This window comes from Corythoichthys intestinalis, chromosome 1, assembly GCF_030265065.1.
Source record: "Corythoichthys intestinalis isolate RoL2023-P3 chromosome 1, ASM3026506v1, whole genome shotgun sequence".
NCBI lineage: Eukaryota > Metazoa > Chordata > Actinopteri > Syngnathiformes > Syngnathidae > Corythoichthys > Corythoichthys intestinalis.
Window position 1 is genome coordinate 9742123 of NC_080395.1, and position 24105 is coordinate 9766227.

The following is a 24105-nucleotide window of genomic DNA, read 5'->3' on the forward strand; positions in this document are numbered from 1 at the left end:
GCTAGAAGTTTTAGAACTACAAATTACTTTTGTATCGGTACCAATACAGCACTAAAATAACATCATCAGTATTGGGGAGTACTAAGAGTACTAAGAAATAACACGGAATATGTACTCCTGGAGATTTAATTTCCAACCGCGGGTTGACCTACCCAAGATGGCTGCGAGCTTTGCAAGCGTTTGTTTAAAAAAACAAAAACAAACAACAAAAAACACCTTGTTGCCCTTCCCAAGATGGCAATAGATATCCCTTTGTGTGGTGTCCAATCTCTGCTGCAAGTGAATTTCAACAAGATTAGCACTCGTAGACGCCTAATCTGTGTGAAGTACAGGGGCGTAGGTTTAGTCTCAACATTGGTAGGGACGCTATAACATATCAAGATATCCAAGGACTAATCTACATATGAGGCATACTAGACTTCCCCAAGACTCGAACCGAAGTACTCTCATGAAATTCTGATGTGTGATTTCATTTCACAGATTTTTTTCTTATGTCAGTTAATGTTCATGTTAAATAAAGGGACTTGGACTCTGAAGCCTCCGCGTTGCATTACCGTAATGCACATAATGCAAATAATGATCCAAATGAGGGAAGGCTAGCTTGACTTCGTTATTCCTTGTGGAGGCTGTCCTGACTGCAGTAGTTTTGCAGGTTAGCAGGTTCACACAGTATAATGTTATGCTAACGCTGATGCAGGTTGGACTTTCAGCAGCAAAATTAGTGGTGTTTCTCCCACCTCCAAAACATTGACATCTTTTTACACTACTTGCAGAAGCTGCTGCTGGCCAAAAAAAAACTTCTAATATTCCTCCCCTTCAAAGGGGGCAGAGGAGGCAGCATGTAGTCGACATGAATCTGTCGGGGCTGTGTGTGTCTGTGTGTGTTTGTGGGGTGGGGGGCGGCGGGTGCAAGTCACCCGCCAACCAAACGGGTGTGGATTGGCACATTCAGCAAGTAAAAAGGGATACATGTAAGTCTTCACATAATGAAAATAATTAGCTTAATAATGGTAGGGTAAATTCTATCCTTACAACATATGGGAAGACAATCTAAATTACAAGTGGCGGAAAACACTCAGGTGAATTGAAGTTCCACTCTGAGACCCCCAGTTTAGCCAACTTTCAAAATTGTCCGATATGCACGTGTGATACATCATTGGAAAGCATATAAGCTCAATTTTCTGGGGGAAGAAAAATTTTGAACAGGAGGGCATTAAAAAAAAAAATAATAATAATTTAAACAGCAAAACCCTATCTGGAGGCGAGAGCACGCGAGAGCAGAATTACAGACGCCATGACTTTAACGAGATATTATCGTGTACTTACCTTCTTTCGATCCAAAACCTCCATGTAGCGTGTATCACTGAGTGTCAAGACACAGCTGTGAATGGCCAAAGCTGGATTTTTTTGGGATTTTATGGGTGAAACATAGTAATATAACAAGGGTCGCGATGCAGAAATCGCAGATATCAAAGAGTGGTCGAGATTTTCTTTTTCTTTGTTTGGATCAATTATTCATCATCTGAGATATTGGAAAACTGCGACAGAAACAAACAAATATAATTAAGCAGTAGTTATTAGATAAATATCCGTGACTTTTTTACAGATGCCATTTTTTTCATTGTGACGTAACATTTTGAATAATAAATATAATTAATTACCTTCGTTTTCTGGCTGGGTAGAAACAAAAGCGGTTGCGCGACGTCTGTAAACTTTTCAGGGTAAAGCAGGCAAATTAAAAATCATTCGGGGGCTTAATGCGCCATGTATCTGCTATGACAGCATATAGACATGTTGTTCTATCAAACACAACAGTTGTTTTGGTTTAAAATGCAGCAGTTTCTTTTAAAGAGGAGTGCAAGAGCAGAAACTGCTTTTTCAGTCTTGTCTGTGTTTTCCGCCATATATAACTGAACTCATTACAAAATGCAAACAAGGTTGCTTAAATGTTGGTGGTGACAGTTTGAGCATCCTGAAAAGATGGTAGTGTTATGTCCCTACCGTCCCTATGGAAACCTACGCCCTTGGTGAAGTAGGCGGGTGAAAATACAGTGGTACCTCTACATACGAAGTTCATTCGTTTCAGGACCTTCTTTGTAAATCAAAATGGTCGTATGTCGAGCAGGATTTTCCCATTGGAATACATTATAATTCCGTTAATTCGTTCCACAGCCCAAAAACCTACACCAAATTCTTTAATAAATACTACTGTTACAATTGCATAAAATTGCAAATAGCAATTACAAAGAGCAAAAAAAAATACATTATGAATAAAAATTGAAATGATAATATGATAATAGTAATAATAATAACGATAACACCTGTAATAATGTAACAAATCGTGTTCTAATGTGGCAGTCGTATTTTGTGTGGTGTACCTGAACGCACCGCGGGGCTGACGGCAAAGTGAGAGAGTGTAGCTGAGATATTCCTTTCACTTTTAATGCCTATTGTTGCGGGCAGTTGACATGTTGTGTTGCACAAGTTCTGAAATAAATGATTAAAAACCTGACGAAGTCTGCAATCTCTTTGGCGATGGTTGTCACCTTTACTTATAAAGACTGACAAACAGAGGTCGGAGCATTATTGTCAAGCAGTTCACGGACGTGCACCCCACGCTCATATTTTTCCATTGGTAAGCCTAACCTTTTTTTTCACCACCTGCTTTAACATTCTTGGAACCCATGTTGATTTCTCCGCCGTGTGTGTGTCTTGCTGGAAAACAATGAAACTGCGACGCTGTCATAAATCTTCATATTTCGAGCATTTCGTCAGATGTAGAAACAAATGGCGAGTCAAATTTTACGCCGGATGTCGAAAAGATTGAGTGTCAAAGCGATCGTATGTCGAGGTACCATTGTATATTGAAAAGGAGATTTATCGCAATAATTTGTTGCCCAAAAGATTATCGATATGGTCCCACCAAGAATTGATGTTTCTTTTTAAAAAGTTGTCACTGTTTTTAAGAATAAAATAAAAAATAAAAAAACAGGTTGCAACCAAAATCTTCTATTAAAATACTGCTGTTATCCCACTGACTGCCACTGACAGCGCTAGACATCCAATTTGGACTGGATTGGATGTCTAGCGCCATCAATTCCCCGAAATCAACAGAGACTGACCAGTAAATGCCACAAAATCAACAGGAAGTGACTTGTAAATGCCTCAAAATCAAAAGGAAGTGACCTGAAAATGCCTCAAATTCAACAGGTAAATGCCTGAAAATCAATGGAAAGTGACCCGTAAATGCCCCAAAACCAACAGGAAGTGGCTGTAGACGCCCCTAAATCAACGGGACGTGGCTGTAGATACCCCAAAATCAACAGGAAGTAACCTGTAAACGCCCCGAAATCAAAAGAAAGGGAACTGTAAATCTCTCAAAATCAACTTGATGTGAACTTCAAATTCCTCAAAATCAACAGGATTTGACCTGTGAATGCCCCAAAATCAACAGGAAGTGAACACAATTCCTGTTGATTTTAAACCGCTTCCTTTTCATCAACCAAACCCCATAAGTAAGCAACCTGTAAACACCTCAAAATGAAAAAGGAAGTGACCTGTAAATGCCCCAAAACCAACAGGAAGTCCCCTGTAATTGCCCCAAAATTGACAGAACGTGAACAAAATTCCTGTTCATTTTCAGTCGCTTCCTTATCACTAACCAAAACCCCACAGTAAGTGACCTGTAAATGCCTCAAATCCAACAGGAAGTGACCTGTAAATGCCCCGAAATCAATAGGACGGTAAGGTAAATGCCTCAAAATCAACGGGAAGGGACCCTAAATGCCTTAGAAACCTCAGGAAGTTACCTGTAAATGCCCCAAAATCAACAGTGTGAACAAAATTCCTGTTTATTTTGAGTCGCGTCCTTTTCATTAGCCAAGTGACCTGGAAATTCCGCAAAATCAACAGGAAGTGACCTGTAAATGCTCCAGAATCAACAGGGAGTGAGCCGTAAATGCCTTAACTGGAAAAGGAAGTGACCGAAAATCAACAGTAAAATCAACCCTCCCACTTCAAACGGACTGGACGTCTACTAGTGATAAAGGATGAAAAGAGCTTGTTTTTTTTTCTGTTTATTATCGGTTTTGTAGAATATCTTAGAATGATATAACGTGAGATCACCATTATCATGAGCCTTGTATTGCAAATCATATCGTATCGTGAGGTACCCAGACGTTCCCACCCCTAGCTTGAAGTGGGAGGGTGGCAGCGAATGCTCGGATGATTGACCCTCAGCTGCCTTGACCGGCGTTCCCAAATAGACTGCACGATAAGCTTGCGAGTGGGAACGCTCGCGTTCAGTTGATGAAAAGCAACATGCCAGACAACGACATTGACGTCAGGTGTTACTGGGGGGGGGCAGTGCCCTCCTACAAACACGCTCTGCCCACCCAAAGAAAACTGGATGTAGTACTAACGGCAGTCTGAGCACCGCGTATGGTATCCCATTTATATAGTACTGATGTGTTCTAAGTTTTAACCTTTGCGTTGTAACCTCCTCTTTCACCTTAAAAAAAATGAAATGAAATGTTGGTTTTGTTCCTAGGGGGCGCTACACACATCTACGCATATTTTGATGTTTTTTTTTTTTTTTTACATTTTATCAAAGTTTTCACCAGTGTTCACCTGGGTATTGAGTTTGGCGAGTTTTGAAGCATTCTGAGGGGGTCAAAGTAGGGCTCAAAGCATCAGTGGGACAAAGAATGACTGCTAAGGGGCGCTACATAGTGTATTTGGAATTTGTCTTTACACGGTATCAAAGATTGCACCTGTCTTGACCTGCCTGCCAATTTTGGTGCATTTTGAAGCATTCTAAGGGGTCTAATGTGGAACAAAGAATAACTATTATAACTAGATAAATTTAAAAACTTTTCTTTGTTTCCCATTAAATATGAATGGGCAAGTTTTTGTCAAATATCCGGGTAACCGTACATTTTTTCCCAAAAATTCTCTCTTTGACTTTTATGCCCCTCGCTGTCCCGGAATTTTTTATGCCCAAATTGTGTGTTTAGGTCAAAAATTGAAAAACTACATACATTTTGAAACTTTTCTTTTTTTCCCCTTTAAAAATGAATGGGCAAGTTTTTGGCAAATTTCCAGACCGTAAATTTTTTTTCCAAATTCTGTGTATAACTTTTATGCCCCTCACCATCCTGGAATTTTTTATGCCCAAATTGTGTGATTTGGTCAAAAATTGTAGGACTAGATACATTTTGAAACTTTTGCTTTCTCATTAAAAATGAATGGGCAAGTTTTTGTCAAATTTCTGGGGAACCATAAATATTTTTCCAAATTCTGTGTAAAACTTTTATGCGCCTCGCCGTCATGGAATCCTTCATGCCCAAATTGTGTGATCTGGTCAAAAATTGTAGGACTAGATACATTTTGAAACTTTGTTTTTCTATTTAAAAATGAATGGGCATGTTTTTGTCAAATTTCCGGGGAACCGTAAATTTTTTCCAAATTCTGTATCCAACTTTTATGCCCCTCACCGTCCCGAAATATTTGTTATCTAAATTATGTAATTTGGTCAAAAATTGTAGGACTAGATACATTTTGAAAATTGATTTTTTTTTTTGGAAAATTGCCGTTTGCGGTGCAATGGAAAATTTTTCGGAGCCGTTTGAAAAATTCCCTGCGTCGCGCAAAATTCCGGACGTGTAGATACTTGAACGGTGCCGAACGGTCAAGCAGGTCGGGCTGCGCGGGGCGCCGAAGAAATCCCATTCAAAAATAAAAACAGAATAACACTATCTGGGTCTTTTTTCAAAGACCCAGATAATAATAATAAAACCGAGGAACCACAATAGGTTACCTAAAAAAAAACATTGTCACCTGCATGTCCATACTGTTCAGTTATGGATGTGTTGCAAGTCAAAAAAAATCAAATCAACTTTTGTTTAGTCCAAATTGCAACAGTTATCTCAAGGAGAAAACAAAACATGTTTTAAGGTGCAGTAGCCCTAGGCTGGATTTCGACCTACTTGAGCATTGCAGCTTTTTTTTTTTTTTTTTGCCCCCCCAGGTTAGACTAATGCCCACCCACACCTGGCATCCTGGTAACACCACTGATTGACGCGATGTTATTATATTTTTATTCAATTGTAATTCCATTTTTATTTATTTAATTCTGTATTATTTCTGTCACTATCTGTTTATTATTTCAAAAAGTATTCATTTCACTTTATATTTACTTATGAAGTTGGAACTAATTTAATTCCGTATTTTAATTTGTTTGAATTTGTTTTACTTTACTTTTTTTTTTTATTTAATTGTAAATTATGTAGTTAAATCTTTATTTATTTCTGTTTTTATTTATTAATGCCAAGTTCAACATTTGTTTTATTCAAATGTGATTTATTTAACTCCCTTTTCATTTACTTAAATGCATTTTTATTTACTTGTGTTAGTATTTGTTTACTCATTTGAATTTTATTTATTTAAAGCAACACTCGGTAAATTTTCAGTTTTGGTCGATTGTAGTGACGCCGGGGGACAAAAGCGGTCACGTTTTGCTTTAAGGAAGACTTTGTTTTCCATGAGGACCAGCGCACATCCGCACAGTGTTGTAAAATCATCAGCCAATCAAAAATCAATCTTATGTTCGCCTGCAGATGGATTAAACAACATTAGTGTTTCCAGCAGCTGTGTGAAGGATGAATAGTAGTAAGGTAATAAATCCAGTTGTGGCTAAACAATAGCATATGACGGCTAGCAACAGTGTTGCTTAGTGTGTCTAATCCAGGCCCGTCTCGTAAGCGAGTGAAAGCCGGGCCGATGTTTATTCTATATATCCAGGTAGCCTCCCTTTTTTTCCCCTCCTTAGACAAAACATTTTGTTATTTTTGTTGCTCTGCCATCTTTGCAGAATTGGCGCGAAAACGTTCGCATCGACTTGTCTTTATAATGAATGGGGAAAGGGGGAAGTGACGTATGTCGTAAAGCAGTCAGCACATTTGTATTTTTTTTTTGTGTGTGGCAGGGTTCCTAACCCTAACCCTCAAAGTTAATTAGTGCCGATGAAAGCGATAAACTCCCACAAGATATAAAAGAGGTGTCATTCAACTAGTTGTCAGTCGACATCACAAATGTTATGAAAACAGCTTATAAATGTTGAAAAGTTACCTAGTGTTGCTTTAATTGTGACTCATTTAATACAAGTGCAGTTTACACATTTCAACATTTATTGATTTCAGTTTTTATTGATTTATTTACAATTTTATTTGTATTCCAATTTTCTTCAATACATTTTTCATTACTTAATGTTTCAATTGTACTCACATTACTATTTGTGTTTTTTTCTAAGTGATTTCAGTTTCAAATTTTCCAACATTATTATTTTTATTGATCTCAACACGCATTGACATCATTTTTTTAACTCTTAAGTGTCCCTGACGATGACAGACGTCCAACCTCACAGCGTCCAACAATTCCGAGTGGACGTCTAATCCGTTTGAACAGCGAGTGAATAAATGTTAGGCTCTCCCGCTTCAAAATTTATTAGACGTCTATCACCGTCAATAGCAGCCAGTAAGTTAAACGAGCACCAGCTGTTTTTTTGTTTTTTTTCTTTGGCTCTCTTCCGAGCTCTCTTATCGCACGCAAATGAAAAGAGAGGACATCTGCGTCCATTCCTTTTCCCACTAGTGGAAAAAGCATGACCACACTGCCGATGACCTCCTGTCATGGAAGACAGCGTCACGCAAAATCTGTACCGTCAAAGTCGCCACGAAAACAGGAAACGCCGCCAATAAAGAGCTTAATTATTCACAACGGTCAAAACTTCCCCCAACCCCCCCCAAAAAATCAGTTCTTGCTTTTCTCTTTTGTTAGTAAAAGTACCAAATTAACCCCTACATCTAGACCCCTAAGGTCGTCTGGAACCGGTCTTCTGCATGTTCCAAGAACAAGAACCAAGCAGGGTGAGGCAGCATTAAGTTATTATGCTCCTCAGCTCTGGAACAAGTTACCCAAACGTCTGAAGTATGCTCAAACTGTTAGCTCTTTTAAATCAGGGCTAAAAACGCTTTTGTTTAGCACTGCATATCCATAACTGTCTATATATTTCAATCTACCTGCTTTCTATTCCTCTTGTGCTTATCTCCATTGCTGATTTCAATTATTATTAGTAGTAGTAGTTTTGTTTTATTTTTATATTTGTTTTATTTTTATTTATTTATTTTGATTCTGTGATTAAATGCGATCTTTTGTCTTGGTTTTAACGTTGTGTTGATTTAAATGTGATTTTTATGATCTTCATGTGATGTAAAGCACTTTGAATTGCCTTGTGTTGAATTGTGCTATATAAATAAATTTGCCTTGCCCTAGATGCCTGAATTGTCATTTAACTTTTTCAGGGCCATTGACGATGCGAGACGTCCAATTATGTGACGTTGAAGTGTGCGTGCAAATGTGTATAAAGTATTGGAAGAATACATATGTGCATGAAAAGTAGTAGTGGGGGTGTGCTACATACTGAAAATTTTATTGAAAAAGAAAAAAGAAAGATAATCTGGGGATTATAAAAAAAAATATATTTTTTTTAAATAAGGGTAAAAAAAAAATTTGAAAAAAATGTTTAATTTTAAAATCAATTTTGTAAATCCATTCATTTAAAAAAATGTTTTATTTTAAAATGTTTCTAATTATTTTCCATATTTTCTTCAATTTATTTTTGTTATATTTTTAAAATTAATTTTGATTAGACTTTTAAAATGTTTATTCTGTAATTGATTTCATTTATTTATTTTTTAAATTATTTATTATTTTTTATAGTTTATTTTTTATTTTTTTTAAAAAAGATTTTTTCATTTTTTTGTTGTATTTTTTAATTTAACTTTGTTTTTGTTGTTGTTGTTTTTTTAAAATTTGTTTGCATGCTCCTATTTATTCCCAAAATCCTGTTGAGCAAGGGCATACGTTTGGTCTCAACATTGGTAGGGACGATATAAAAGCATATCCTGCATGTACACTTTTTGCTCAGGATGGGACATTAATAAGACCAAACAGATTAGGTGAACGGGGGTCAGGGCTACATTTCTCATGAATATGAACCTAATTAATTGATATGCTAAATCCATAAGCGGATTTTCAGGGGGGGACGGGGGGGCAGGCCCCCCTTGATGGCCGAAAAGTGTCATTGCATGTAACTGACTTTCCTATACAGTATATGATTTTAAAATGAGGAATTTTACGGTAAAAATTGTCTACAAAACAAAAATGAATGAAATGAACACAAAAAGATATTTTCATAATGGGTCAAAATAATTTTTAAAACAGATCATGTAACTAGCACCTTAGACGGTCATTTGCTTTGCTTGGCCAAAACCACCCGAGGATCGAAGAGGCAAGATGGATATACGTCATTTTTTTCAAACCTAAACTTTCAAAAGAAACAACAACTACTGAGCAAGAACCAATGATTGAAATTGTGGACCATTAACCATTAGAGACCACCGTCAAAACGGTGAGCGGAGTTTCAATTTGCTCCACTAAAGATGCTATTTGTACAACTGAGCCACCACCGGTGTCTTGCCAATGTAGTTACCCCCGTCAGAAATTGTGCCCCCTGGCCGAGGGAGCACACACACACACACACACATTAGTTATGAGTTATGTCGACTTAAACAAATAATTGATGCCAGAAAAGAATTTATTTTGGACATTGACGATTTTTAAACTGGAGAAACTCCATACAGGACTTTAATTATAGTAATATCAGTTATAGGACATCCTACGAGTAAAACAGTGAAACATTGCTTTTTTTACGTTCAGTATATATATGACAGAAAAAACATTTTATTTTTTTTAGGGATGGGCAATGTTTTAAAACCTAGCGGATAACTACATCACCAAAACACGGAAATCAGTGCAGCGCAGTGGCTTCGTCCAGGGGATACAACTTTTGACTGGGGTAACTACATTGGCACGACACCGGTGGGCGTACCATATTCAGTGGATAACGATCTTGGTGAAAAGTATAGCCTAAGCAGCCTGATTTGGAATTCCCCTCAAGAATGATGGGAAACAAAAAACGCTTATTTCAACTTATTATTATAAATATTCTTGTAAGTTAATTTTATTGCTGACACTGCGTTTCGGGGTCATCAACATGTTGTGCCCCCCCTGTTCCAAAAGTCAAACTCCGCCTATGGCTAAATCAGGGGTGCTCATTACGTCGATCATGATCGACCAGTAGATGGCAACCCTAGTGTGGGGAGCTCGCGACATCCACCCCCCTCCCACATACAAAATGTATTTTTTAACGTACATAGCTAATTATGATTCTGTTGTGTGTACGCTGCGTTGTGTGAGCATCATATGAAGTCATGCAGCTCCTGTCTCTGTCTAAGCAGCTTCTTGCTCACGTTTTACTGGTTCTATAGTTTCCAGCAGAGTACACTACATTTCTCACAGTTTAATTAAGGTTATCAGTAGGGCTGTCAAAATGATCGCGTTAACGGGCGGTAATTAATTTTTAGAATTAATCTCGTTAAAATATTTGACGCATTTAACGCACATGCCCCGCTCAAACAGAATAAAATGACAGCACAGTGTAATGTCCACTTGTTACTTGTGTTTTTCGGTGGTTTGTCGCCCTCTGCTGGCACTTGGGTGCGATTGATTTTATGGGTTTCAGCACCACATGAGCATTATGTAATTATTCACATCAACAATGGCGAGCTACTAGTTTATTTTTTGATTGAATTTTTTTTTAAAGTTTATTAAAACGAAAACATTAAGAGGGGTTTTGATATAAAATTTCTATAACTTGTACTAACATTTATCTTTTATGAACTACAAGTCTTTCTATCCATGGATCGCTTTAAGAGAATGTTAATAATGTTAATGCCATCTTGTTGATTTAATGTTATAATAAACAAATACAGTACTGTACTTATGTACTGTATGTTGAATGTATATATTCGTCTTGTGTCTTATCTTTCCATTCCAACAATAATTTACAGAAAAATATGGCATATTTATAAGTTGTAATTAACTAGATTAAAAATTTTAATTGTTTGACAGCCCTAGTTATCAGTAAAAAACAAACAGAAGGACACTTCTCTCCAAGCAGCTTCCTACTCGAGTTTTGCAGGTTAGCAAGTTCACACAGTTTAATATTATGTTAACTCTGAGGCAGGTCGGACTTTCAGTAGCAAAGTTAGTGGTGTGTTTCCCACCTCCGCAACATTGACGTGTTTTTAAATAACTTACAGTGGCTGCTGCTGGCCGAAAAAACCTTATATCCCTCCTCTTTGAGGGGGCCAAAGGAGGCGGCATGTTGTCAACATTAATTTCTGTCGGGGCTGTGTGAGTGTGAGCGCGCCTGTGTGTGTTGGGGGTGGGTGAAGTGGTCACCCAATCAAACTTATGTTTCAGGGGGTAAACAATGGACCGGCGCATTCAGCAAGTGAAAAGGGGTAAATGTAAGTTTGAACATAATGAAAATAATTAACTTAATAATGGCTGGGTCAATTCTGTCCTTACACCATATGGGAAGACAATCTTAATTACCTGTATAACTGAACTCATCATATAATGCATATAAATTGAAAAGTTGCTGGTGTTACGTCCCTACCATCCCAAACCTACTGCCTTGCTGTTGATGTATATTTATTAACTGATTGGCTGCCATCGACAGCACGAGTCATTTGTCCACTTAAAGTGGGTTGGTTGGCAGCCAATAAACGAATGTTAACCAGTAGTGATAAACTCATTTCAACTCACAGCAGAAAGACCACCACATGACTGGACGTCTATAACCTTCATCATTCTTGAGGCCGAAAAGAAGATTTCCTGCGCTTTTTTCCAACTTCAGGACATCATGGCGAAGGTATCACAGATAAAGAAGCTTATTTGTTTCAAGGAGCAAAAAAATCAATGCGTGTTTTGAAATGTAAGAACCAATAAAGCGGCCAGCGATGGCAAGCACTTGCCACTTTGACACTATGTGTTGGCAAGACTACGCAGAAGAATGTTACCACCGAGCTAATAAACAAATAAACACTTGGACTCAAAAGTCATCATTCATCAGATCTCCTCACAAAAATACGGAGCTCCTAAAGCAGGGGTGGGCAAACTATTCCGCAATGGGTCGCAGAGGGTGCAGGTTTTTGTTCATACCCAGCATGCCTTTCACCAATCTGGTTTCTTACAAGTGCAATCAGTGATTGCAGTCAGGTGCTTCTAGTTTCCGCTGAAACCTCATTGGTTAAACTGTCTATGCTGAATCAGTTGGAACAAAGACCAAGACCCAGGGCGGCCCCGGTGGACCGGTTTGCCCACCCCTGCCCTAATGGGACATCGACAGAAATGAAATACTGTACATTCAAGCGATCTGGTGCGCACCAGAAACTATCTAGTAAACATTAGGAATATATAGCATTTAAGTAGGCGGACTTTTGCTATGCAAGCTAGCCAACTGTTGTAAACATTATTATTATGTAGCATTTAAACTAGCTGACTTTTGCTATGCAAGTTAGCCAATTGCAACAATGCAACAATTGGCTAATTAGCCTAAATGCTATGTAATGCTAATGTTTACCAGATTGTTTCTGGTACACACCAGATTGTTTAAATGTATTTTCTTTCTGTCTATGGGGCTCTGTACAAAACTGGTACAAAATATTAATAAATGGATTTTTTTTCCTTTAACCTTGTGAATAGACTTCATAATGATATGAAGAGACACATTTCCCAGACACTGCGCCACGCCTTCAAGTAGGGGGCCGTCCCACAGTCGGTCGAAGTCAGTCGCAGTTATTCTCAAACACATGCAGAGATCCAACGCCTGATTTAGGTTGAAAAAGTACCAAAGCTGTACCACATACAAACAGGGAAGATTGTCTCAGGAGTGATTTGTTCCAGGATTCAAGGTAGTTTTCGTACCATTCATGCATTTTGAAATGTTGTGAAAAAAAAAAAATCAATGGGTGAAATAAACCGCTACGGCACTGGTGTCAAAATTCATGAAATGTATGTACAATAAATGCTAACTGCCTAGTTTTTTGCTTTTAACTAATAATCGAGATTGTTTTATGTCCAGATCTATAAAGAATTCAGGGATTTACGCATCTATTCACAAGAATTTTCAACGTAAAAAGTGGCTGAAGACTAGCAGCACATTTGACATATTTACGTAAAATAAATGCTAACTGCCCGGTTCTTTGCTCTTTTAACAAAGAATCAAGACTGCTTCATGTCTATATCTATAAAGAATTCAGGGATTTAAGCATTTATTCACAAGAATTTTCAACATAAAAAGCTCTTTTTCTGTGTTTTCATTCGGTCAGCTTTGATGGAGATAGGCCCCCTATTAATCGGCCCCGCACCCTATGTCCCGTCAATATATTATGAAGTCTATGTATGCCTTGTGATAGACGTCTTCTCAATTGATCTGAATTTTTCCGTTCAAAGTAGAAAAATGGTAAGAGCCGCATGCGGCTAAGGAGCCACAGGTGACGCTAAGACGTGACCGATTACCGGCAAGGGGGTGCAGACTTTTGCAACCAAAGCTCGTAAAGCTAGTTAGCTGGGCAATTTAATTGTTATTATGAATTAATTTGAGTTATTGTTTTAATTATGCATGCTGGTAAAAATAATGAATCTGAGTTTTTATTGTTTTTGTTTTTTTGGGGGGGGGTCTTGCTATAATTTTTTTTTTTTTTAAATTAAGAAAAAGCAAATCTAGCAACTAGTTATTAGATTACTCCATTAGAAAGAGTTTCTCTATGAAGTTATGACTTTGTGTCTGGGGGCTGACAGCACATGTAGGGGGAAAGAAAAACATTAAAAAAAAATACTTATAAGGCTAATGACTTTTTTTTTTTGTAAATAATTTTTTATTTAACCTATGAAGACATGTGGACGTCACATTTTAGAGCTTATATAGGACATAGTAATATTAACAGCCAGATCTGAAATATATATATATAAATACAATATAATAATATATATAAACCTTTTTTTCTGCTGGACAAAAAAAGCGCTGATTTTTACTCTATTCAAACACCAGAACAAAGTGCAACTTTTTGGTTGGAGGATATTTCATGCTTTTATTGGTTATTTTTAATGTTAATGTGATTTTAATGAAAACACTTTACGTTATCATTTTTTGAAGTTGCCATTTCCAAAGAGCCAACAATTACAAAGAGGGCGAGCCAAACCTCATGATTTGATTATGATGGGTAAAGTTTCATCCAATCATCTCTCAGAAGTGCCAATAGCAACTAAATTCAGTGTGTTTATTGGTTATGAGACGCGAATGCGTCATGTCCTTCAGCAGCATTCTTAGGTCTGAAAGGGTTAATTTAATGATTTTAAAAAAACACTTTAAAAAAAGGAAACTTTATTTTTTGACAAGTTACTTTTTAACTTATAACAATAAAAAAAAAAAAAAAAGATCTGCCAATGGAACAAGTAAATATTGTATCAAAATAAGTTTTTTCATCTTACTAAAATTATATGTATATATATATATTTTTAGAGATTTTATCTTATTTTAAGTGTAATAATTTTTTTCTTAACTAAAAACTATAGACATATTCTGGCAAGACATTTATATATATATATATATATATATATATATATATATATATATATATAGTGTGTGTGTGTGTGTGTACTTCTGCTGATCATTCAACTTTTTATTTATTTATCTTTTAAAAATCCGTTATATATTGCAATTGACTATTTTGGGTAAGTTTGAAAAAGAACTTCACCCCATATACAGTAGACTAAATGTCCAAATACGTGGACTTCATGTAGGCCATAAGAGATGTCCAGATCTGGACGCCAGACATAACATTTCAATTTTATGAGACATATACATCTTTATAATTAATTAATTAATTATATTTTGATGAAATTATAAATTGACAAAATCTTCAAAGAAAATAAAATTAAAAATTAGAAATCACGATCATATTTTATAGAAGATTTTTTTTTCATAGTACAGTATTTAACTTATTGCAGGTTCATTGCAAACTGAAGGACTGGCCCATGTTTTTGTGCCATTGACGGCGCTAGACGTCTAATTCATTTAGACTGGGAATGGTGAAGGTCAAAATGAATTGGACGTCTAGCGCCGTTAATGGCAGCCTGTGAGTTCAATACATCCAAAGGCCAAACTTTAAAATCGGATTTTTTATTTTCAGGGCAAAGTAGAGCTGACTTTAGCCATCCATTCCCGCGCATGTTTGTTCCTTATCAGTCTTGTTTTCAGGTCAGTCCTTGACATGAACAGCTTATCGACTGCAAAAATAAACTATAGTCCAGCCCAACGACAAAAAAAAAAACAAAAAAAAAAACGTAACGCCTACACACAATCAGTGCATAGAACAAGAAAAAAATCAATTAATACCACTTGAATTTTCAATTAAAAGAAATTATCACTTCAACTTTCATTTCAAAGTTATCTCGCGCTCACCTGTCGGTCCGAGCAGGGCGTCGTCGTCCGTTAGTCTCCCCATCGACGGCGACTTCTTTTCGGCCAAGCGCAGGCGAACTTGCTCCCGGACCCTCCGCGCTTTTGCCCCGGCGTCCGAGCACGGGCCGTCCGAGGGCAGCGCGTAGGCGGTGCGGGACGAGTTATTGGGCTGCAGGGCGGACAGGAAGCAGCCGTCGACCACCGCCGCCGCGCTCATCCTGCCTGCCTGCCTGCCTGCCTGATCGGGAAAAGCGGCAATCCGGACCGAGTGGGCAAACCGGCGACTCTTTTTTGCAGACTGGATGCTCGTCGGTGGTGTCCGCTGAGGAAGGGCCGAAAGGGGCGGGGCTCCGGGGCCAAGGACAGGGCCCGGGGGCGGCTCCATTTTTTTATTTATTTAAGTCAATTACTTCAGTACTTTGATAGTACTTTAGCGCAGTGGCGGAACAAATGTGAACAGTGCCCAGGTGCACTGAGCATAAATGGGACCCCCAGAGTGCATTGTCCGGCTGCGTGGTGGGGTCAGTGGCGCAACTACACGTTGAGCAGCGAATGTGGCGCATATGGGCGCAAGCCGACATGGGGCGCCGTCACGAGGAATGGTAGTTAAGTTAAAGTGCGTATGACACCAAAAAGCATGTTTATTTCATATTTCACCCGGTGTTTTATGCTCCTGTATGAAATGGAACGCTTGGATGTGTGGAAGCCATCGTTTTATACATTCAATTTTTGAATCTCACACCATGAAAATGAGTGACTTCCGGCTTCAGTCTCGGGTTTAGGAAGAATGCGAATGTGACATCACGCGGGTCAGCATTTCACAATACAGCATTGCTTTATAGCATGTAGATGGACGGCGGATTCAGCTGATTTTGCAGATTCGTTTGTTTATGTTTCGCATCACGCCAGCCAAACGGCTGCAGAAAATTGCTGCACCAGTGAGACGAGTGTGAGCCTTTTTGGATTTCAAAAGGTTCCTGTTCACCGCGGATATTTGCCAAAACAAGCCCTATTTCTGTGGGACCATTGGACTTACGAGGAAGTGAGTAAACATCGCATTTTTTATTATGTCAAATACTGGGATTGTGGCACACGTTTTAATACGGAGATGGCTTGCATTTTGTGGCTGATTGTCCACCGAAAATACCACTCAGCCGACGACCGGCGACTTGTCGCAAACCCCCCCCACCCTGAAGATTAAGCCTGATGTCAAAAATCCTGAACTTCCCCTTTAAGTCAAGTCAGGAAGCGCTAATAAATTTTTTTTAAGGTAATAGTCATCCATTTTGTCCTCTTTGTTACTTACAGCATGACTGAAACAACATCAAGTGAAACTGTGAAGGTACGTAATTTAAAAAAGTGTCTATCTATCCTATTAATCGATTATAAAAATAATCGTTAGTTGTAGCCGTGTCACTAATATATTAAAAAAGCAACAAAGAGGCTACCAAAAAAAAAGTGTGTGTGTTTGCGTGCGTGTGCGTGAGATTACTCGATTATTCGAACTAACTGATCGATTGATTTACCGATTACTTAAATAATCGATAGCTGTAGCCCTGGACAGGCTACAAAAAAAAAAAAAAAAATACAGTAACGAGATGGTTACTTTCCACCCCTTCTCACTATGTGGTGTTGAGCCTACACTTCAAAGCATTCTTCCTTGTGCTTGGCGATTTATCCACATGGACTCCAAACGGCACCTGGATTTGATTTAGCTGGCTTATGATTAAAAACCACCTGCAGTATATTTTCCCCCCCAAAGAGTCTGCACGTCGCTATTACAGAAAAATCAGTACTTCCATGACCTAACAATTGATCGGGAGAATGAAAATGGCCACAGGTGAAACAATGAGCTTTTTTTTCGATGAGAAATTCTTCATGAGCAGTTGTTATTAGTAAAAAAAAATAAAAATAAAACAGCACATGCGCAAACATGGTTGCATGCTTTTGCGATTTCATTTCTTTAAATTGCAGTTTTATTCAATTTCAAAAATATATTTTGTTTCTTCTGAGATATTTTTTTTTTCTTTAAAAAAAAAAAAAAAATTTTTTTTTTTAAGATTGACATTATATTTTAGTATATTTAAAAATGTCAATGTTTTTATTTTGCGACTATATCATTTTCAAAAATGATTCATGCAAATAAAATGTTTGAGTCATTGACGGGGATAGACGTCCAAAATATTTGTAGTGGGAACAACTCCTACTTCAAATGGATTGGACGTCTTTTCACAACAAACTAATTTGAAGCGTTTTGATGTCATTTTGAAGAGTCACATGATTGGACGTCTATCATCGTCAATGGCACTGAAAGAGTACTTCATGGGCGTGTAAGTCTATTTAAATTGATAAAATGGAAAAAACAATTAGGGAATCAGGTAATCATGAAAAGAGGACTTAATCAAAACAAATGACGTCACATTTGAAGTCACTTGTAACACCATGACGCCCTCTGGTGGCAAAGTAAAGACGTCACCGTTTAGCCTTTTATTTACCGTCATGTTATGTATGACATTGAAAATACAGTATTTTTCTTATGTTATCTTTAGAACATTAAATATTAGAAACATGAAAATGAAATATTAATCATATAAATGAAACAGATTAAATATTGTATAAATATCTCTGCTCAGGATTGGAATGAGTTTATCACGAGTAGATGTCCAATGCATTTGATTGTGGATAGTGGTAGTTAGGGGAAAATGTGCCTATATTGCACCACTGACTTTTTTGATGGAATCAAAGTAGTGCAAACATCTGTTTTTTGGATCAAGTACAAAGCACAAATAAGGCACTGCCATATCACGTATGGCTTGCGCAGTGCTTTTGGCTCAAAATAACAACAAAGGAGTTTCTAATTCATTATTTTTCATTCATTTAATTTTTGCACAATGAATGCAAATGATTTGGGATGGGATGGCCATCATCATAGGATGATCCAAACATCTAATGGTCAATAAGTATACTGTAATTGCTGTGCAAAGCTGTGACCAGCCCTTATACAAAGCGCTTATAACTTATACAAAGGCAGAATGATTCTGGTTTATGGAATTTTATTGTCATCATTATCGGTATCATTGACAATCATTGACAATTACAAAATGTGATATGATTTGCCCAAAGAAACCGAAGAAGACGACAAAGGCAGACGAGATGAAGCATACACTTATCAGTTTCCTGTCTAACTAAAGACGCACATTCAGGAGTGCGTCTGTACGCGGCGAAGGCTGAGTAGCGAATTCTCCATTCACTTTGAGGGCAAAATGCATATTGGCCCAAAACCGATGTCGATATGATCTGGTTTCATTTTAAAATGAAGGGGGGGGGGGGGGGGGGGATGTGTTCCAATTATAGAGGGATCACACTCCTCAGTAGACATGTGCTGATTACGTGTTATACATCATTGGAAAGCTTAAAATCTCAATTTTCAGGGGGAGGAAACATTTTGAACAGGAGGGCATTTAAAAAAAAAAAAAAAAATTAAACAGCAAAACCCTATCTGGAGCTGAGAGCACGCGAGAGCAGAATTACAGACGCCATGACTTTAATGACATATTATCGCGTACTTATTATCGCTCCAAAAACTCAATGTTGCATGTATCACTGAGTGTCAAGACAGTTTTGGGGGATTTTATGGGTGAAACATGGTAATATAACAAGGGTCGCGATGCAGAAATCACAGACATCAAGGAGTGGTAGAGATTTTCTTTTTCATATATTTACCTTTTTAAATGTTTTTTTCCTTTTTTTTTGTTTGGATCAATTATTTATCATCTCTCATATCAGAAAAATTGCGACAGAAACAAAAAAATACAATTAAGCGATAGTTATGTGGTAAATATCCGTGACATTTTTACAGACACCATTTTTTTCATTGTGACGTAATTTGTTTGAAAGTTTAAAATATGCGAGTGAATAATTTGTTGTTGTTTTGGTAACACTTAATAATAACTATCCGTTTTACTAGTTAATAGATCATTAGTAAACTGTTGATAAATGATTTATTGTTGATTTGTGAAGTATTTGTTAACAGTTTGTTAAGCATTTACAGGGTGTTGTTAACCTGAAACACAGTGTGTGTAACGTTTGGCATTTCTATCTTTCAGGTTAAGAAATGCCGTTCACTTCAAAAGAAAAAGCATTTTGATAAGGCATTTTGCAGGCAGCGCTCATGTTGCACATTTATGAAAATCTGCCATAGAACCAACAAATATTTGTACTTTTCTTTGTATATTTAACCAATAAAACTTATGACCTTCAACATTAAGTGTATATAGTTTTATCAAGATCCATCAACTAGCATGGGCATTTAGAATGGGGTCAACCATATTGGAACACCCTGTAAATGCTTGACAAACTGTTAACAAATACTCTCACAAATCAACAATAAATCATTTATCAACAGTTTACTAATGATCTATTCACTAGTAAAACGGATAGTTATTATAAAGTGTTACCAGTTATCTCAAGCGTGTTTAGTGTGTCTAGCGGTGGTAAAACACATGTTGTTGTTTTTTGTCTTTGGCAACTGTGTTGAGAAAGAGAGTGTGTGTATAAAGTGCACATGATACGAGTCATACACACATGCTTTTTATGGAAAAGAATTCCATAATTTTTGTTGTGATGGCAATCATGTTGAGCTGTGGCTGTGGATTTAGGCTCACCTAAAAGACTACATTCATTTTAATTTTATTTTGAATATTTCAGTCATTTTTTTTGTTATTTTTAAAATTCATTTTAGCTTAATATTATACTAATGTTACAATTTGCTAATGTTTTGAAAAATAAAAATACTGTACAAAGGAAAAATGTTTAAATTTTTTTTAAAAAAACCAAGATATCTTAAAGTAACACATTTTAGAGCTGTAATTGCAATACCGTGATCTCGTGAAATTTTTGCTTAAGGTTATCATACCATCAGAATCTCAATCTCATGCCTATTCCTCAGCCTCCCCGGTAAAGTCTATTCAGGATTGTTCGAGAGGAGTGTCCATCGGGAAGTCGAATCTCGGATTCAGAAGGAGCAGTGTGGTTTTTGTCCCGGCCGTGGACCAGAGGCCCAGCTCTACACCCTCGGCAGGGTCCTTGAGGGTGATTGGGAGTTTGCCCAAACAGTCTATATGTGTTTTGTGGATTTGGAGATGGTCTTCGACTGTGGGGGTACCGAGTCCCTTGGTAAGTGCTGTTCAATCCCTGTACGACCGGTGCCAGTTTGGTCCGCATTGCAGGCAGTCAAATCTGTTCACTGTAAGGGTTGCACTTTGCCAAGGTTGCTCTTTGTCACCGATTCTGTTCATAACTTTTATGGACAGAATTTCTAGGCGCAGCCGAAGCGTTAAGGGGGTCCGGTTTGGTGGCCTCAGGATTGCATCTCGGCTTTTTGCAAATGATGTGGTGCTGTTGGCTTTAACAATCCGTGACATCCAACTCTCACTGGAGCTGTTCGCAGCAGAGTGTGAAGCAGTTGGGATGAAGATCAGCAATACAACTTGAACAAATCACTTTGATTGACAGAGTTCATTCTTTTCTTTTTTATGCTTTGACCGGTTTTAAGGAGATGTGTTTTTGCAGTGTATTTAACACCTTCTATGAGAATCTTAGGCATTTTAAAGGGTATTAAAACAACTGGGGAAATGCTAATATTCCATCATTTGTCCATAAACGCATGCCTTTTGGATTCATATCATGCCACTTCGTAACACCAAGAAAATAATAGAAATTTGCATCGATTGTCAAGCTAAAACAACCTGTGCCCGAGATCCCGGAAATTTAGCATATTGTGTGCGTGACGTCACAACTAGGAAACACCCAGCTCAGTGCTTGGGTCCTGACAAAGTACTGAATGGCGGTGATGATAGCGGACAATTTTGTTTCTAGTTGCAGCAACGAATCCGACGTAACGAACGTTCTTCTAATGGTGACGAGGAGAGTTATTAACCTTTCTTTGGTGTTTTGGGTTATCAATTTGAGCCCAAACAAAAGCAAATGCAGCCTAATGAAACGATCAGAGGGGAGCAATCACACTGATGAAACACCAGCAACAGATCGTGTGGGCAACCCCGATTGGTTTGTTTTGCATTTCTTTTTGTGAAGCTGATACACTGTGACCGCAAAATAAAGTAATGTATAGAATAATTATCATTTATTGTGCTATCATAGGTAGAGATGTCCCGATCGATCGGGATGGAGCGGGTCCGATCACGTCATTTTCAAAGTATCGGAATTGGCAAAAAAATATTAATACATATATATATTTTTAAATTAAATCGTTTTCAAATTGTATTTAACGTTACAGACATAATATGTTTCACTCATCCAGTCTTTAGTTTACGCTTAAGGTAGGGTTATAAAGTTTATCCCAATAACAGCGGTAATAAATTTTTTAAAAAATGCATCACGTTAAAATATTTAATGCAGTTAATGCATGCGCTGCACAACCCACTCACGCAATGTCGCGCTCAATCTGTAATGGCGCCGTTTTACCAATATAGAGAGCTAAAAGGCAGCGTAATATGAGTAGAATGGATTTTAGCTGCCTTTGGGGCCTTTTTTTTAATTGGCTAAAGCCTTACAATCCCTCTCCCTACAATTAGTAGTATCGTGAGAGGCAAGGTGAAGCAAGGCAGTAAGTGATCTTTTTCTTAATACCCTATGTTATTTCCCAACGCAGAGAATATATATTATTTGGTAGCACTACGCACAGTCATGGGTGCACTTCCCATCATGCATTTGGGCACAACAGTTAAATGGCTACAGTATAATTTACTGAAAGCTCAACAAATACACCAGGTGGCAATATTTAGTCACATTTGTCCTTTAAGAATTACAAGTCTTTCTATCTGTGGATCCCTCTCACAGAAAGAATGTTAATAATAATGTATTTGCCATCTTGAGGATTTATTGTCATAATAAACAAATACAGTACTTATGTACTGTATGTTGAATGTATATATATTCGTCCGAGTTTTATTCATTTTTTTTTCTTAATGCATTGCCAAAATGTATGTGATCAGGAAAAATTATCGGGAATGATTGGAATTGAATCGGGAGCAAAAAAAAGCAATCGGATCGGGAAATATCGGGATCGGCAGATACTCAAACTAAAACGATCGGGATCGGATCGGGAGCGAAAAAACATGATCAGAACAACCCTAATCATAGGTTTTCGCGCTGCCAACAGAGACAAATATGAATGGGATTAAAGGATTTGTTGTATAGATTTTACGAGTATAATTTATATATGTGTCCAGTCCTATATCCAATGCGTGATGTTTTTTATTATTATAAAAGAGTACTCACACTGGCCATTTCGAGCTTGACTGCTCCCCTCCTTTGCTTTGCCTGGGGTGGTGGGGTTGTCTCATCAGTGCCAGTCATCGTCCTCTTCCTTGATATCTCGGGACATTTATGTGGCTGCGCGTGCATGGTGGGCACCGCATCTGCTTTCAGCAGCAATTTCTTAGCAAAACCTGATTTCATTTGTCCATAGTTTGAATAGCTTTCAGGTGTAAAATGCGCACCACACAAAACCTTGTCGGAGGCTGGGTCTGCAAAATTAGCCCTCTTAGCACTGACCAACTTTACTCATTGTCTGCGTAGTCCAGCTCTTTTTCTCGCGTTCGGGAACTCATGGGTACTACATTGCGACAAATGGCTATTTGTACACCACATAGCATGACAGGTTTGAACCATTTTAGCGATTTTTTGATAAAACACGAACGCAACTCTGTCGTCGATAAACAACGATGGCACCTGCCTCGACCTTATGTTTCCTGGCTGTGACGTCACAGCCCCATTCCAGGCTACATTTGGAAATGTTCGTAATTTTCGATCTATTTTCGATAATTGGTCATGAATGTGATTTATTTTTTGTTAACTTTATCAATATTTGTTATCTTGCCACATAACGGTTCTATTGATATCTCACAACCCCTTGGTATTATAATTCTCTTTAAGGCCTTAAATTCAAATGACTGGATTTAAAGCAACTTTAGGTAACTTTTCAGTTTTGGTCGATTTTAGCGACGCTGGTGGAGAAAGGTGTTTTGCTTTAAGGAAGACCACGTTTCCCATGAGGACTAGCGCACACCTGCATAGTGTTGTGAAATAATGATCTCCTAGTCACCTGCAGATGGATTAAACGACATTTCTGTTTTCAGCGGCTGTGTGAAGACTGAATCATAATAATTAATCCAGTTGTGGCTAAACAATAGCATATGACGGTTAGCAACCATGTGGCTAACCCCTCCATCCCACACGAACGGGGGCGTCATGACAGCGAAAGAAAGCCGAACCAATGTTTATTCTTGAGTATCCTTTTATCCCTGGTAGTCTCCTTTTTTCCATCACAAAAGTTATGAAAATATTTTATAAAGGTTGAAAGTTACCTAGTGTTGCATGAAGACATTTTTTTTAAAGACTTTTTAAAACCCCGTGGATTCCCTGTGATGACTTCAAAGGAAAAAAATAATCACACGAAGACAGACTTTCTTTGTAAAATACATTTAATCCCTTTTATATTCGGGCAAACAAGTCACTGGGGGCAGAGCGGCAGTGGGAGGGGCCAATCAGAGTGGCTCCGCCCATTCCGGACGTACCAGACAAACAAGGCCTCTGCTAATTCATTGCTAATTAGTACTTTTGAGTGTAAATACGACAACAACATTAACGAC

General features: G+C 37.8%; 1 protein-coding gene and 1 long non-coding RNA gene across 2 annotated transcripts in view; one reads left to right on the forward strand and one right to left on the reverse strand.

The window, feature by feature from the left end:
• LOC130917179 (plakophilin-3-like) overlaps positions 1 to 15770 on the reverse strand; it is a 64139-nt gene extending 48369 nt beyond the window's left edge. Inside the window, exon 1 of the mRNA XM_057838301.1 lies at positions 15434 to 15770. Coding sequence (XP_057694284.1) covers positions 15434 to 15650 — 217 coding nt within the window. The 5' untranslated portion in view covers positions 15651 to 15770. The remainder of the gene's footprint in view (positions 1 to 15433) is intronic.
• A 946-nt stretch (positions 15771 to 16716) lies between these two features.
• LOC130917987 (uncharacterized) lies at positions 16717 to 22652 on the forward strand. The gene is made up of 3 exons (XR_009063548.1): positions 16717 to 16775; positions 20382 to 20608; positions 20746 to 22652. It is a non-coding gene; the product is annotated as an uncharacterized LOC130917987 (long non-coding RNA).
• Positions 22653 to 24105: the final 1453 nt, after the last annotated feature.